Source organism: Daktulosphaira vitifoliae, unplaced genomic scaffold (assembly GCF_025091365.1).
Source record: "Daktulosphaira vitifoliae isolate Bord-2020 unplaced genomic scaffold, ASM2509136v1 Scaffold_3, whole genome shotgun sequence".
NCBI lineage: Eukaryota > Metazoa > Arthropoda > Insecta > Hemiptera > Phylloxeridae > Daktulosphaira > Daktulosphaira vitifoliae.
In genome coordinates this window covers 1,874,493-1,887,711 of record NW_026099574.1, presented here as the reverse complement: position 1 = coordinate 1,887,711, position 13,219 = coordinate 1,874,493, and the positions used below count along the sequence as shown (strand labels likewise).

The 13,219-nt window shown below is 25.8% G+C and overlaps 1 protein-coding gene across 5 annotated transcripts in view; it reads left to right on the top strand.

Moving 5' to 3' along the window:
- Nucleotides 1-12,716, top strand: part of LOC126901652 (uncharacterized) — a 29,379-nt gene extending 16,663 nt beyond the window's left edge. For 2 of the 5 annotated variants that reach the window (XM_050678288.1, XM_050678289.1), the window contains 8 exons: nt 5,932-6,007; nt 6,637-6,754; nt 8,572-8,646; nt 8,839-9,050; nt 9,347-9,568; nt 9,638-9,796; nt 9,866-10,024; nt 11,669-12,716. In XM_050678288.1, coding sequence (XP_050534245.1) covers nt 5,949-6,007; nt 6,637-6,754; nt 8,572-8,646; nt 8,839-9,050; nt 9,347-9,568; nt 9,638-9,796; nt 9,866-10,024; nt 11,669-12,659 — 1,995 coding nt within the window. In that variant the 5' untranslated portion in view covers nt 5,932-5,948 and the 3' untranslated portion in view covers nt 12,660-12,716. Of the gene's footprint in view, nt 1-3,185; nt 3,483-5,931; nt 6,008-6,559; nt 6,755-8,571; nt 8,647-8,838; nt 9,051-9,346; nt 9,569-9,637; nt 9,797-9,865; nt 10,025-11,668 lie in introns of those variants that run through there. The other 3 variants (XM_050678290.1, XM_050678293.1, XM_050678291.1) reach the window with 3 other exon arrangements.
- Nucleotides 12,717-13,219: the final 503 nt, after the last annotated feature.

Sequence of the window (13,219 nt, the reverse complement as noted above, 5' to 3'; positions counted from 1 at the left end):
TTTCACACAAAAATAGCATTCGGTAGCGGTTTTCACCATGAAGACAAGTCCAGAGGTCAAATTTATTTTTTCATAATAACTTACATTACATTAGCTTTAATTTAAGATATATATAAAAGTGTCAGACCTTCCGGAACATTTTCAAAAGTTAAGTTGAAAAAGTTAATTTTTTGTAAAAAAGTTGTCATTTTAAATCCCCCCCTGTGGGCAGGTTAAGTGTCAGATTTACAAATAATATATACCAAATGATAGATAAAGACATCAAGCATCTTTAAAAAAAAAATTATATTGATATGTTCATTTTTGAAAAAGTTACGGCAGTTTTTAGTAAAAAAAATTGAAAAAATTTCGAAAATTAGCGATTTTTAAATTTGTATTTTTTTGGAGGTTTCCCCCATTTACGGGGAATGAGGGAAATTTTTTCAATTTTTGAGGGAAATGTCTTCGACTACATACGATATGTGATCTTTTGACGTATAGTTGAAAGAAATCGGTTCCGTGAGAGCTGAAAAAATTGTAACAGACACAAAAAAAAAAAATAATAAAGTAAAAAAATAAACACATCTTAGTAAAACCAATACCTTTTCAGTTTCGCATCGAAGCTAATAATTTTAAATTATGTGAATTTTTAAACAAAAATATTATTATATTGCATAATAATTTTAGTTTAAATTTACTTATTGCGCAACTGATCTTTCAAAAAAATATATCTAGCGTTAAATTGTCCTGATGCGAAATTGTCGGCACTGAATTGTCACGACACCGACTCTCATACTTAATGACGAAATATGTGCACTAGTATTCATAGCTCTAGATGAAAATGTGAATAGATATATGTTGCTTTAATTATTTTAGAGTGAGTATGATTTAATAAATATTGTATATTGATATAATATATTTAATAAATATAGTGAAAATGATCAAATATTTCCTTACTATATACCTTAAAGTAATCAATTTCATAGTTAGATATAATTTTTTAAATTTTTATTGCAACAACTGTTTGTCTTCGCCGCCTCTGACATGCAGTTGGCAGCGATGGCACTAAAAATTCAATTAATTTTAAAGAGCATAAAACATTTTATGTATTGAATCATAGAGCAATAGTTCATAAAAAAACCTATATTTAACAGCTTAAGACTAAACACAGCAGCTAGATGATACTTTCTGTGTACCCGACTTACATAAACTTAAAGCCTCAATCGAGAAGTTCTGCGTTGTAACATAACCAAAACGTATATACCAACCGTTGCATACAAAGAACTTGAATGAAAGCTAACTGATAACATACACTTAAACCAATCATAATGAGTGCGGTATCACAAAGTTACTAAACGGGATGAGAATTCCTCAACAGGTTGATTCTGTGTGAATGACGAGCACCAACATTTTTTGACAAAAAAATGTAATTTAAATTTCATTTGTAAATATTCAATACATTTAAGAAATAATATTATAACTAAAAACCATATTAATAGATAAATCTTATGAAAAAAAAACTATGCTTAATTTATCTATATACATGAACANGATAGATAAAGACATCAAGCATCTTTAAAAAAAAAATTATATTGATATGTTCATTTTTGAAAAAGTTACGGCAGTTTTTAGTAAAAAAAATTGAAAAAATTTCGAAAATTAGCGATTTTTAAATTTGTATTTTTTTGGAGGTTTCCCCCATTTACGGGGAATGAGGGAAATTTTTTCAATTTTTGAGGGAAATGTCTTCGACTACATACGATATGTGATCTTTTGACGTATAGTTGAAAGAAATCGGTTCGGTGAGAGCTGAAAAAATTGTAACAGACACAAAAAAAAAAAATAATAAAGTAAAAAAATAAACACATCTTAGTAAAACCAATACCTTTTCAGTTTCGCATCGAAGCTAATAATTTTAAATTATGTGAATTTTTAAACAAAAATATTATTATATTGCATAATAATTTTAGTTTAAATTTACTTATTGCGCAACTGATCTTTCAAAAAAATATATCTAGCGTTAAATTGTCCTGATGCGAAATTGTCGGCACTGAATTGTCACGACACCGACTCTCATACTTAATGACGAAATATGTGCACTAGTATTCATAGCTCTAGATGAAAATGTGAATAGATATATGTTGCTTTAATTATTTTAGAGTGAGTATGATTTAATAAATATTGTATATTGATATAATATATTTAATAAATATAGTGAAAATGATCAAATATTTCCTTACTATATACCTTAAAGTAATCAATTTCATAGTTAGATATAATTTTTTAAATTTTTATTGCAACAACTGTTTGTCTTCGCCGCCTCTGACATGCAGTTGGCAGCGATGGCACTAAAAATTCAATTAGTTTTAAAGAGCATAAAACATTTTATGTATTGAATCATAGAGCAATAGTTCATAAAAAAACCTATATTTAACAGCTTAAGACTAAACACAGCAGCTAGATGATACTTTCTGTGTACCCGACTTACATAAACTTAAAGCCTCAATCGAGAAGTTCTGCGTTGTAACATAACCAAAACGTATATACCAACCGTTGCATACAAAGAACTTGAATGAAAGCTAACTGATAACATACACTTAAACCAATCATAATGAGTGCGGTATCACAAAGTTACTAAACGGGATGAGAATTCCTCAACAGGTTGATTCTGTGTGAATGACGAGCACCAACATTTTTTGACAAAAAAATGTAATTTAAATTTCATTTGTAAATATTCAATACATTTAAGAAATAATATTATAACTAAAAACCATATTAATAGATAAATCTTATGAAAAAAAAACTATGCTTAATTTATCTATATACATGAACATGCTTAAGAATAACTTAAACAAAACTTATTTAAAATAAAAAATTATAAATATAATACTATATAATAATCACGATACTTTGAAATATTACAATATGATTCTATTTGATTAGAATATAAGTATTATAAAAATTTAATTCAATTTGAATTTATAGTATATTACAAACAATTACTACAATTTATTGAAAATAGAAATCAAATTATGTTTAGAGTACTTTTTATACAGAAAACAATTTATAAAATAATATAAAGCATTCAGAGTCGAACCAAAGTCAGATTTTGGTAACTTTAAACGACCTCCATAAAGGAATTTCGTTGCTATGGTGTTATAAATGAAATGTGTGCTCAGAGTACGGTAAATCCATTTTTATACATTAGTCGTGATCGCATTCTTCCATTCATTACACACTGGGTGCGTTAGGATGTTTGGATATTTTATCAAACACCTCATAATTCTATGTATTATGTACAAAAAGTTTTAGTGATACTGAAGTTATATTTAATTATAAAAATAATACAATAATTCATTGTCTTCACTGTCAAACCGTATATACATATCTTACGATGGTACGCAGTAAAAAAATATACCAAATTACCGTCATTGTTTGTACAATACAAATAATACCGTGACTGACCATTCAATGAATCAAATAACAATATGTAAAAGTAACAGGTAATTTTAAATAAAATACAGCTATCAAATTTGTGTTGTTTACAATTTTAATATATTTTAATGTTTAAAATTAATTATCCAAATTACATTTTTAATTATTAATACTGATATATTTAATCAATGAAATTAACAAGTGTTTATTTTTCATGTAAATAAGTCTCATACTTCATACAGAATTAAGTATTATAATTAGAATATATATTATCAGTTAATTAAAACTATACGAATTTATAATAAAAGACCAAATGTTTATTTGAGTGTATTAATATATAATTACATAAACTATCACCACGATCAGCAGATATTATATCGTTTCAGTTTTTCTGTTTTGTAAAATTGTTGAATGGTAAATTAATTAATGTTAATATTAAGTGTGTCATTCAGTAGTTCAATATTCAACAATAATTTTTATTTTTATTATGTCAGAGGTAAACAAAAATAGAAATATCAAAATTTTAACCGCTGTGTTTGTGTAAACCGTTTAATAACAGAATGGTATATTTTTTTCTCATAATTTATACTTACTAATTGGAATACTGGATTATGAAGCTTTAAAGGCAAATAATTAGATGAGTTTTTATTTGTATACTTTATGATTTTTATAAAACATTAGGTGAATTCATTTTTAAGCTCTAATATTTTAATGGCATGATTAGGCGTTGAATAAGTTGAGCTGAAATTAAATTTAAACACGTTGTGTTCATAAAAATAATCATAATGATAATTAAAAAGCGTAATATGTATCAGACTTTGATGAATGCTTTAAAATACGATGAATAGATTAAATGATATATCGACATTTTACATACATATTTTAACATGTAATTTTCAAAAACTTAATTACTGATTTATCCAAGATTAGTAGATATATAAATACAGAAAGGCGTGTCAGAACTATAATATAAGGTGGGTAAATCATTTGTATAGTAAAATCGTGCTCGTAAAAAAATATTTAATAAATAATTATTTAGTAATTACTAATACTAACATAACTTCATTAACATTAATAATTGAAAAATAGTCGAGACTTATAGATGAGATCAAAAAAATTTAATAGCTTTGAGATACTTAATATAATATAATAAAACTCCAAAAACATATAACTTTCCTGTATAAGTATTACTTAACAGTTAAGTAAGGGTTGTTTATTTCTCAATGATGTTATAAAATATTTTATAGTTGTATAATTTAATATTTCTTTATGTGATAAATACTTGACTGTTTATTTCAGTTTTTACATAGTTTAAAAATATAAATTTTCAATACATATTCATGTTTCAAATTAACAGTTAATAGGATGCTGAAGTTTTCTGTTCTATTCAAAGTCTATATGTCAGAGCGTGTATAGGTTCAATGCACATATTATGCGCATTCTATTGTCTAATAACATGCTGACTTGAAAGATGTATAAAACTTGAATTGCCCCCGGGAACAGGCAACCCAAAATTTGTGTTGCGTAATGTAACGAAGGATGTTCGTTCACATGTATAATTTGTTGTTATATAGCAACAAAACCTAGCAGTTTTATTATATTCATGATAAATACGTCTATGTGCGCGTGATTTGTACTAACAGAGAAAACAAAAAAAAATATGCTAGAATAACCAAGGAATAATAATGGCAATATATTTTAACCTGTATAAACCAAACTGAAACTGATTAACTTTTTCATTGGACCAATCCAAGCAAAAGCAAAAGATAAGGTTAAATTAAAGACTACATTTGACGCAGTTTTTAGGAATAAATTATAGAATGATTAAGACTATTGAACTTAATTTTTAATTTTTTGAAATAAAATTTTTTTTAAGATTTTTTAACTAAAATGTTAGTTTATCGCGAAGCGTAGATTTTACATAAGAAACTAGAAATAATGTTGAAAAGCTTTGCTATCTTCCAGTGACATTCTATGCATCGTATTGATCAATGATTAAAATTATTTTTAATCAATAACTAGATAGATGGTATCCTACATTTTTTAAATATTTGTTTAAAAGCATTATATCTTTTTAAATAACGAGAAAAAAATACTGAACTGTATACTTTTAAAATAACTCGTGTTTCATAATCAATCATAAGGTTTTAAAGCTCGTTTTATAAATATAGTATAATCTGGACAAGCGATTTACTTGTGAAAATAGTGCCATTCGAAAAAACATTTTATACAGTTAAAAATATTTAACGTTGCCAAAGTATTAATCAGCTTTAATTATTTTATATTTTAATAAATTAAAATAATAAATAATACTAAAACCTACAACATTATAGCAATTTCACAACTCTATATCATATCATCTATATTGTCAATCCAACAAAAGGTAATCAACCAAAACAATAAGAAGGACGTTCAATAGTTAATCAGGAATTCATTTTTATAAGAAAATCTATTTTACTTCAATGTATTCAAAACTTAAAATATTTTTGTAACGCTTATATTTTATTTTATTTTTAGTAAAGTGATTTCGTGACATGAGTTCAACTACTTCACAGATTAGTGATTTTAACTTATTAAGAAAATACGGAAAAAGGTAAAAATAATTAATTTAATATATTAACTACAGAAAATAAATGATATGACTAAAAAAATGTTATTGATTTAACGTCTTTAAAAAAAATTACTTGTATATAGAAAATAAATTAGTAGCCAATCTAAGATCTACTACTTTGATAATGTTAATTGTAAAATATTATATGAACAATTAAAATCATTCTAATTCAGTCATAAATATATGTTTTATTTAAATAAGTTTTATTATCAGTTAAATTTCATTGATTATGACAGCCTGTTAGCCTTGGTGTATCAATAACAAAAAATACTGGGGTTTATAACACATATTTATTATAGATTAAGTAAATATAAAAAGTTTATAAATAAATAGGGAATTGATACATAGAAAAATAATAAACTCATAGTTATGAACTCTAATAACCTCTATAGCTATATTTTTAACTAATTTCGTTATTAATTGTTTAAGTAAAAAAAAATTATTTTGATTATATATATTATTATTATTATTCATGATCATATTTAGATTTTATTATAATAAAACAGAAAATCTGTAATTATATTAACTGTGTAGAATGCGTTAGGTGAGAGGATAAAATGAAAAAAACATTTGAAACCTGTTCATTCATTGGCAAATTACTCTTGATATAGGTCGTCAAAAAAAAATAACTCTACTATCAGTGATTTGTACAATAACTTGTATTCTAGTCAAATGGTCGCGACAATCGACCAGAAAAACAAAATGTCACCTCAAAGGACAATATCTTTGGTAAGTTACAATTTATATTAAATAAAACAACCTTTATGACACAAAGTTGAAGGCATTTTAAACAAATATTATTAAATTTGACAGTATTTCAGAGCTTGTTGAATGATGTTACTATTTAGGATTAATAACATAAACAAATTTGTTTATAAAAAAATTAATGTCTAGAAAAATATTTTATAATTTTTATTTAACATTATAAAAAAAAACTTTAAGGATGTATTTTCATTAAAAATATTTAAAAAATTATTGAGTTTGTAATTTGCGCATATCAATTAAAGTAACAGTGGTTAATATCTTTAAAATACCTTTGACTTATTAAACAGAAAATGTTTGAAAGTCTAATCTACATTAATGTCATACTGCACATACTCATAATATTACCATTTAGTAATATATTATTTCATATAAAAAAGCTTAAGTACCAACAATATTAATAATCTAAATTTTATTCTTTTGATTTGTTTTATCTAAGATAATATTTAATACATTTACAACTAGTGAAATACCGCGTGAAACTTTTTTTATAAATTTTTCTATTACATTTGAAATAATTTTGAACTAAATTATTAATCATTTAGCAAGAAAAACTAAATTTCATAGACATTTATACATAGCTTAGTACTTTTTGTAGTATTTTATTCAACATTTTCAAAATTATGTTATTTTTTCAATAAAAATTCAATTTATTTTCCTTAGGTAATTTTCATAATGTGATTGGTCAATTATACAAGTTTAAAATGTTTTGTGTTATGGTTCATTTTCCCATGACAGTCTTGAGTTTTCAAGGACTCTAACGAAGCATACTAAAATAGTTCCCCATTTCCGGATTGTATAGATTAAATTTTACAAAAAATACAACGAACATCGTAATACACCTACTAGTGTCTATTAAACGTTTGTCATTGTTTGAAAATGTAACATTTTCCCTGCTTGAATGAAATAATTTGATATCATTCAGAGTTTTATATAACAGAAACTCGATCAACGAATATTTTAATAAATCAGTTAAAAATTCTCTAAATAAATTTAAATAATATAAAATCAACTTGTAGGTATATGTTCATAAGATATATATATAGAGTGCAATAGATTTAACTGACAACTCTTATAACTTTTGACATAATTAAAGTTTCACTGTAATATTTTTTTAAACAATCTTTACACTGTAAAATACTTTACGTATAAGTAAAAACATAAAATTTAATACAAAATTAGTCTAATAGTGTAAGTAATGGGAAAATTCTGAAAATTATTATTTTTTCAAAATAAAAGGAGTTATACAGAAGTATTATCTTAGGGCTGATAGTCACCCTTTTTGATTTTTTAGTGATTCATGAAAATGATATATTTTACCTGCTTAAGCCAACAAAAAGGAATAGGTCCTATACAAAAACTTATCTGTGAAAAAGGAACAAGTTTGAACTCCCTCTCTCCCAAAATATTCTGCTTATCAAAGTGAATATCTACATTGTTTTTTTTCTGTTCATAATCTTCAATCCTACTTTTATATAAGTTCTATAAGCAACATTGCTGCTTAATTCGTATTACTTAACATTTGGCCAAGTACTGACTGAGTACTCGCAAGCTCCCCCTCCCTATAATCATGTAACGATCAAATTTTTGACCAAAAATTTGATCTTGAAAAAAAGGTTTCATTAAAAATAACACTTATTATAAATTTATAAAAACATTTTCTTTAGACTCCTCCCGAAAATATACTATAAATGTGCCGCAATAACATTTTCATAAACCAAAATTTTAATTTTTCCCGTAGATTAAAAATCGTAACTACAAAAATTGTTTTTGTAATATTTTAGGGCTCATTACATCATGCATCACAGACACAATACATGGAGCCTAGATTGACGCAGCTTGAAACTTTAGAGGCAAAGGTAATACTTTACACATTAGTTATAAAAGTGTACGCTGATTGATTAATGTTTTTGTTACCGCCAATTAATTATGTCAATACAAGTATGTGTATAGTAACTCTTATTAAACTCAAGAGTACTTTAAAATATATGTTCTTTTAAATAATATAAAATGTATTTAAATAAAAATGATAATAATTAATAATTGATTAGATGGCTAATATCGAAGTTTCGTTGTCAACAACGTTGAAGAAGCCAAAGAAGAGCTTTACGCCTATAATTCCAAACAATTCACAACCAACGCCACCTCCAACCGTCATACATGGTTCTCAAAAAAACACAACTACACCAACTAAAACAATGAACGGTTACATGTTAAAATCTACAAACAATAATTATGATAAAGAAAATTTTAATCATAACACGTGAGCTTATCGATGATTTTAACATTTAATTAAATTGCTTAAATCAGTAAATAAAAATGTTTAACAATACTGTAAATATTTCCTATCAGTGGGCAGAAATCAAAAGTTGTAGGTAAACTTGATGGTTGGATTGAGTTTAATACATTTTACAATGTTTGATTATTTTTTTTTTAATGGAATATATGCAAATAGCTTACATATTTAAAAAACTGATAATAAACTTTTATTAAATTGCAATTAGTCGGACTATTAAAAACTTAATAGGATTTATATGTTATGTTTGTTATTTTTTCTAGCATTTCAAAATCTCCAATTAATCAAAATCATCTAGTCAGCGATATTCACACCAATGAAGAGAATAATAATAAAAATAATCTACAGTTTAATAATGACATTGTCAACGATAGTGAAAAACTATCATTGACACAGAAAATAAATAACCTGAAAAATGACATCGACCAAAAGCGATTGGCTATTAAAAATATCAAAATATCTTTAGACCAATTAGATGTTACAGAGTGAGTAATTAGAAATCACTACGAGCTAGTTATCTTCCATTTTCTTACAATAATATTTGGATTTAATAGTAATATTGATACAAGAATTCAACAAGCAGAACTTGAATATCAATTAGGTAGAGAAGAATTAAATTTACTGAGTTTGATGGAAGAAATAAACAAAAATAAATGTCGTTTAGAAGAGGTAGAACATCAAAACGAAAAAAATGAAAACAACACATTATACAAGTATAACTAATCAGATGACTATTTTCAAACAATAAAATAATCTGAACTTATAATAAAAATTCTGTTTAGTTATTTATCATATAATCCAGATACTGTTATAAGCCTTCGAGCCATAGAAATTGAGTTCGATCTAAAAAGTCCTAAATTTGGAGTCGGTCCTAGAAAAGATAAACCCGGTTTATTTATTGACTGGACCCTTGACGGATTAGGATTTTCAAAGGGAGACAGGTAAAACATTATAGATTTAATTACAAAAATTATACTAACCAACACAGTTTTTAGTCTTGACAAGGAACATAATTTCAATTTTTGATTTGATTTTGGTACTTAATAGATACATTGTAAGAAATGATCTAAAATTTCTCAAACGTCAGTATAATATTTTTAATAAACACGATAATTTTACATAGAGGTAGTGTAATTTTCACATAAGTTATCGAAAATTCGTTAAAAACACATTTTTATCTTTATTTATCAAAAAATTTTCTTGTATTGTTTGCATTGCTATTGTGTAGCCTCCCATAGGGAGGTTTCTTATCTCTTATTTGAATATTGAAAAACTGAGGGCAGATAACTTAAGCCAAATTAATAATCCAAAATTTTAGGTACGAAAATTTAGTTTTTTTGATTATATTATATTAATTAAAATTATAGTTTTTTTTAAGTAATATATCTATTTTGTGTTTATCGTAACTTTACGAAGACTATTTTTTAAAAGATCTTTCACAAAGTATTTATTGAGTTTATAATTCATTCAATTAGGGAAGATTGAGCAAATGACACACACCTAAGGAAAATTCTCAATAAAAAGTATACCAATAGGAATTAAATGTTTATTTATATCTTAAAAGAAACATAAACTTGTCCATTATTAATATGATCATTTTTTTATCAAAATTTAAGGATTTGGGTAAAATTAAATGTTTAATAAAAAATAATTTGAGACAGTATTAAATATATATGTTGGTAATCCGGTTCATGAATATTGGTAATGACGCTTATGATTACAAAATTTAGTGATAACTATAAAAAATATCAAATTTATCTTTAAAAAAAATAGTATAATACAAAGGTAGGCAAATAATATTGTATTTATTTTCTTGTCTTCTGATACATTGTTATCAATAATATTTTTATTTCACAAAAATATAATTATTTATACTACAGAAAATATAACATCTGTTTATTTTAATTAACACAATATAGAATCAAATCAAATCATAATAATAGTAAATACTAGTGGGTGCCTTATAATGGGATAATACATTACCTCATTATCACTTTCTCGTTCTTAAATTCTTATGGTTTTATAACTAGAGATATTAAATATTTAATTCCAATTGATAATTAAAATTACTTATTATTACAATGGGTAATAGTTTATAAATTAGTCGAATAATAAGATCAATAACTTATTAATAATTAATTTGCATATAATATTAGTAATAATTTTATTTTAATTCAAAACTATGTATCTGATGAACTCTGAAGACATTATAAAATTTGTTAGTCTTGATAATATTTCATAAAATTAATTTAAAGATTAAATATCAATTTAAGCAGTATCCACCAATTATGCGGCAAATTCCCATATACCTTTCTACTATTTTAAAATATTTTAATGCTTAAAATTAATCAGTATCATTGGCAATGTGTCTATTTTACTTAAATATCTATGTTATTAATGTACACGAATTGTATTTAAGTAAATTTACTAATCCTAGTTTTATTTATATTTATAATTATAAGCATTTTTTGAGTACGCTTATAATTATCATTTTAGAGTATACATATTTTTTTAATAAAGTAATTAGAGACAATAGTTACATTTTAGATAAAGCACATGTATGCTATAGTCCTTATTTTTCATAGGTTGCTTGAGGTAAATGGTAAAGTAGTGTTGTTAATGAAAAAAAAAGAAGATCTCAACCGTTTGTTAGAAGTTTCACCTGGCTGCGTACGTATAGTGGTTATGAAAAATGGACCTACGGTTGACCAACTTGAATTAGTGGCTCTTAAACGGGAATTAGATGAGTGTCGTGCTCAAGCTGAAGAGGTTGATAGATCCAGACATGCGTACAAAACGGATAACGTAAGGCTTTCTCATCGAGTGTCTTATCTTGAAGACCAAATATCAGAACTAATGAAAACTCGATCATCGGCGGCATCTGTACTATTTCAAAGAGGTTCTAATTCAGCTATGGTCCGCAGCAAAAGTCCTAAACATGGTGTCTCAGCTATACAACAGTATAAACGCAAACAACAACTAATTTATGACGATAGACCAGTACTAGATGGACCCGTTAAGACTCGTATCCGTACTGTCCCTCGCCTATACGGCAGTTCGGCATCTGTCGAATCATTGGTGTCCACTTCTGACGTTATAACAGTGGCCCCAAAATCTTTTGATGATTTACAGGCTGTTTCACCTAAACGGATTAGTAGATGTCCACCCGGAAGAAGTAGTCGAACTCGACATATACGAGAAGCCCAACAGACTTTGTTTCGATTTCTAGATTCTGAATCGTCGGGTTCGCCTTACCTACCACAAATGTATGCTAGCAGTAGTGGGAGCGTTAGATCATTAGACCTGGAAGCTGTTGATCATCAAAGATTAAAAAGCAATGAATATTATTCACATCTAACTGCTGGAGGTAATTCGCTTCATCCTAGTCGATCCCTTAATTACGATTCAGAAAACTCTGGTGGTCGTCGCCCTATGCCTCCTAAAAAACCACTACGCTTATCCTTACAGCAAAGACAAAAAGATAAAGAAATAAATGAAAAACGACACCACCGGAACAATAGTCATGATGAAATTGATTTATCCATAATAAACAACACCATGTCACAAATAAAATAATGTTACAATATTTTTGTACTTTTAACTTAAGTGACCAAATAAAATGTACACTAAATATTTTTTAAGTAAAAATTTATTTTACGTTTATTAATTATTAATTCTATAAAAATGAATAACATTAAAATTACCGTTATTATGATATGCAGCAGGGAGTTTGTTAAGAAAACATATAAATTGTTATAAACAATAAAAATCTGTTAACTTACATTATGAACACTCTATATAAAATTATGTACTGCGTCATTATTAAATGAATAGCAGAAGCGTATACGATTATTATTATATTGATTATTTGTTTGTGAGGGGACTTTAAAAACATAAACCTCATTATTTACAATTAAAAAAAGTCATTATGTAGTATATTGTCCACTTAATAAAATATTTTGAAACAATTTTCGTATCAAAATATAAGTATAATAATATTAAAAATACCTATATAATCCATTAAAGATGAAAATACTAAAAGGTCACTATTATGATCCAAAATTTATAATTTATGGAATTATGAATGCGAGAACACAGGTCTACAAAATATAAAAAACCCAGCACAGGGGGGTCTC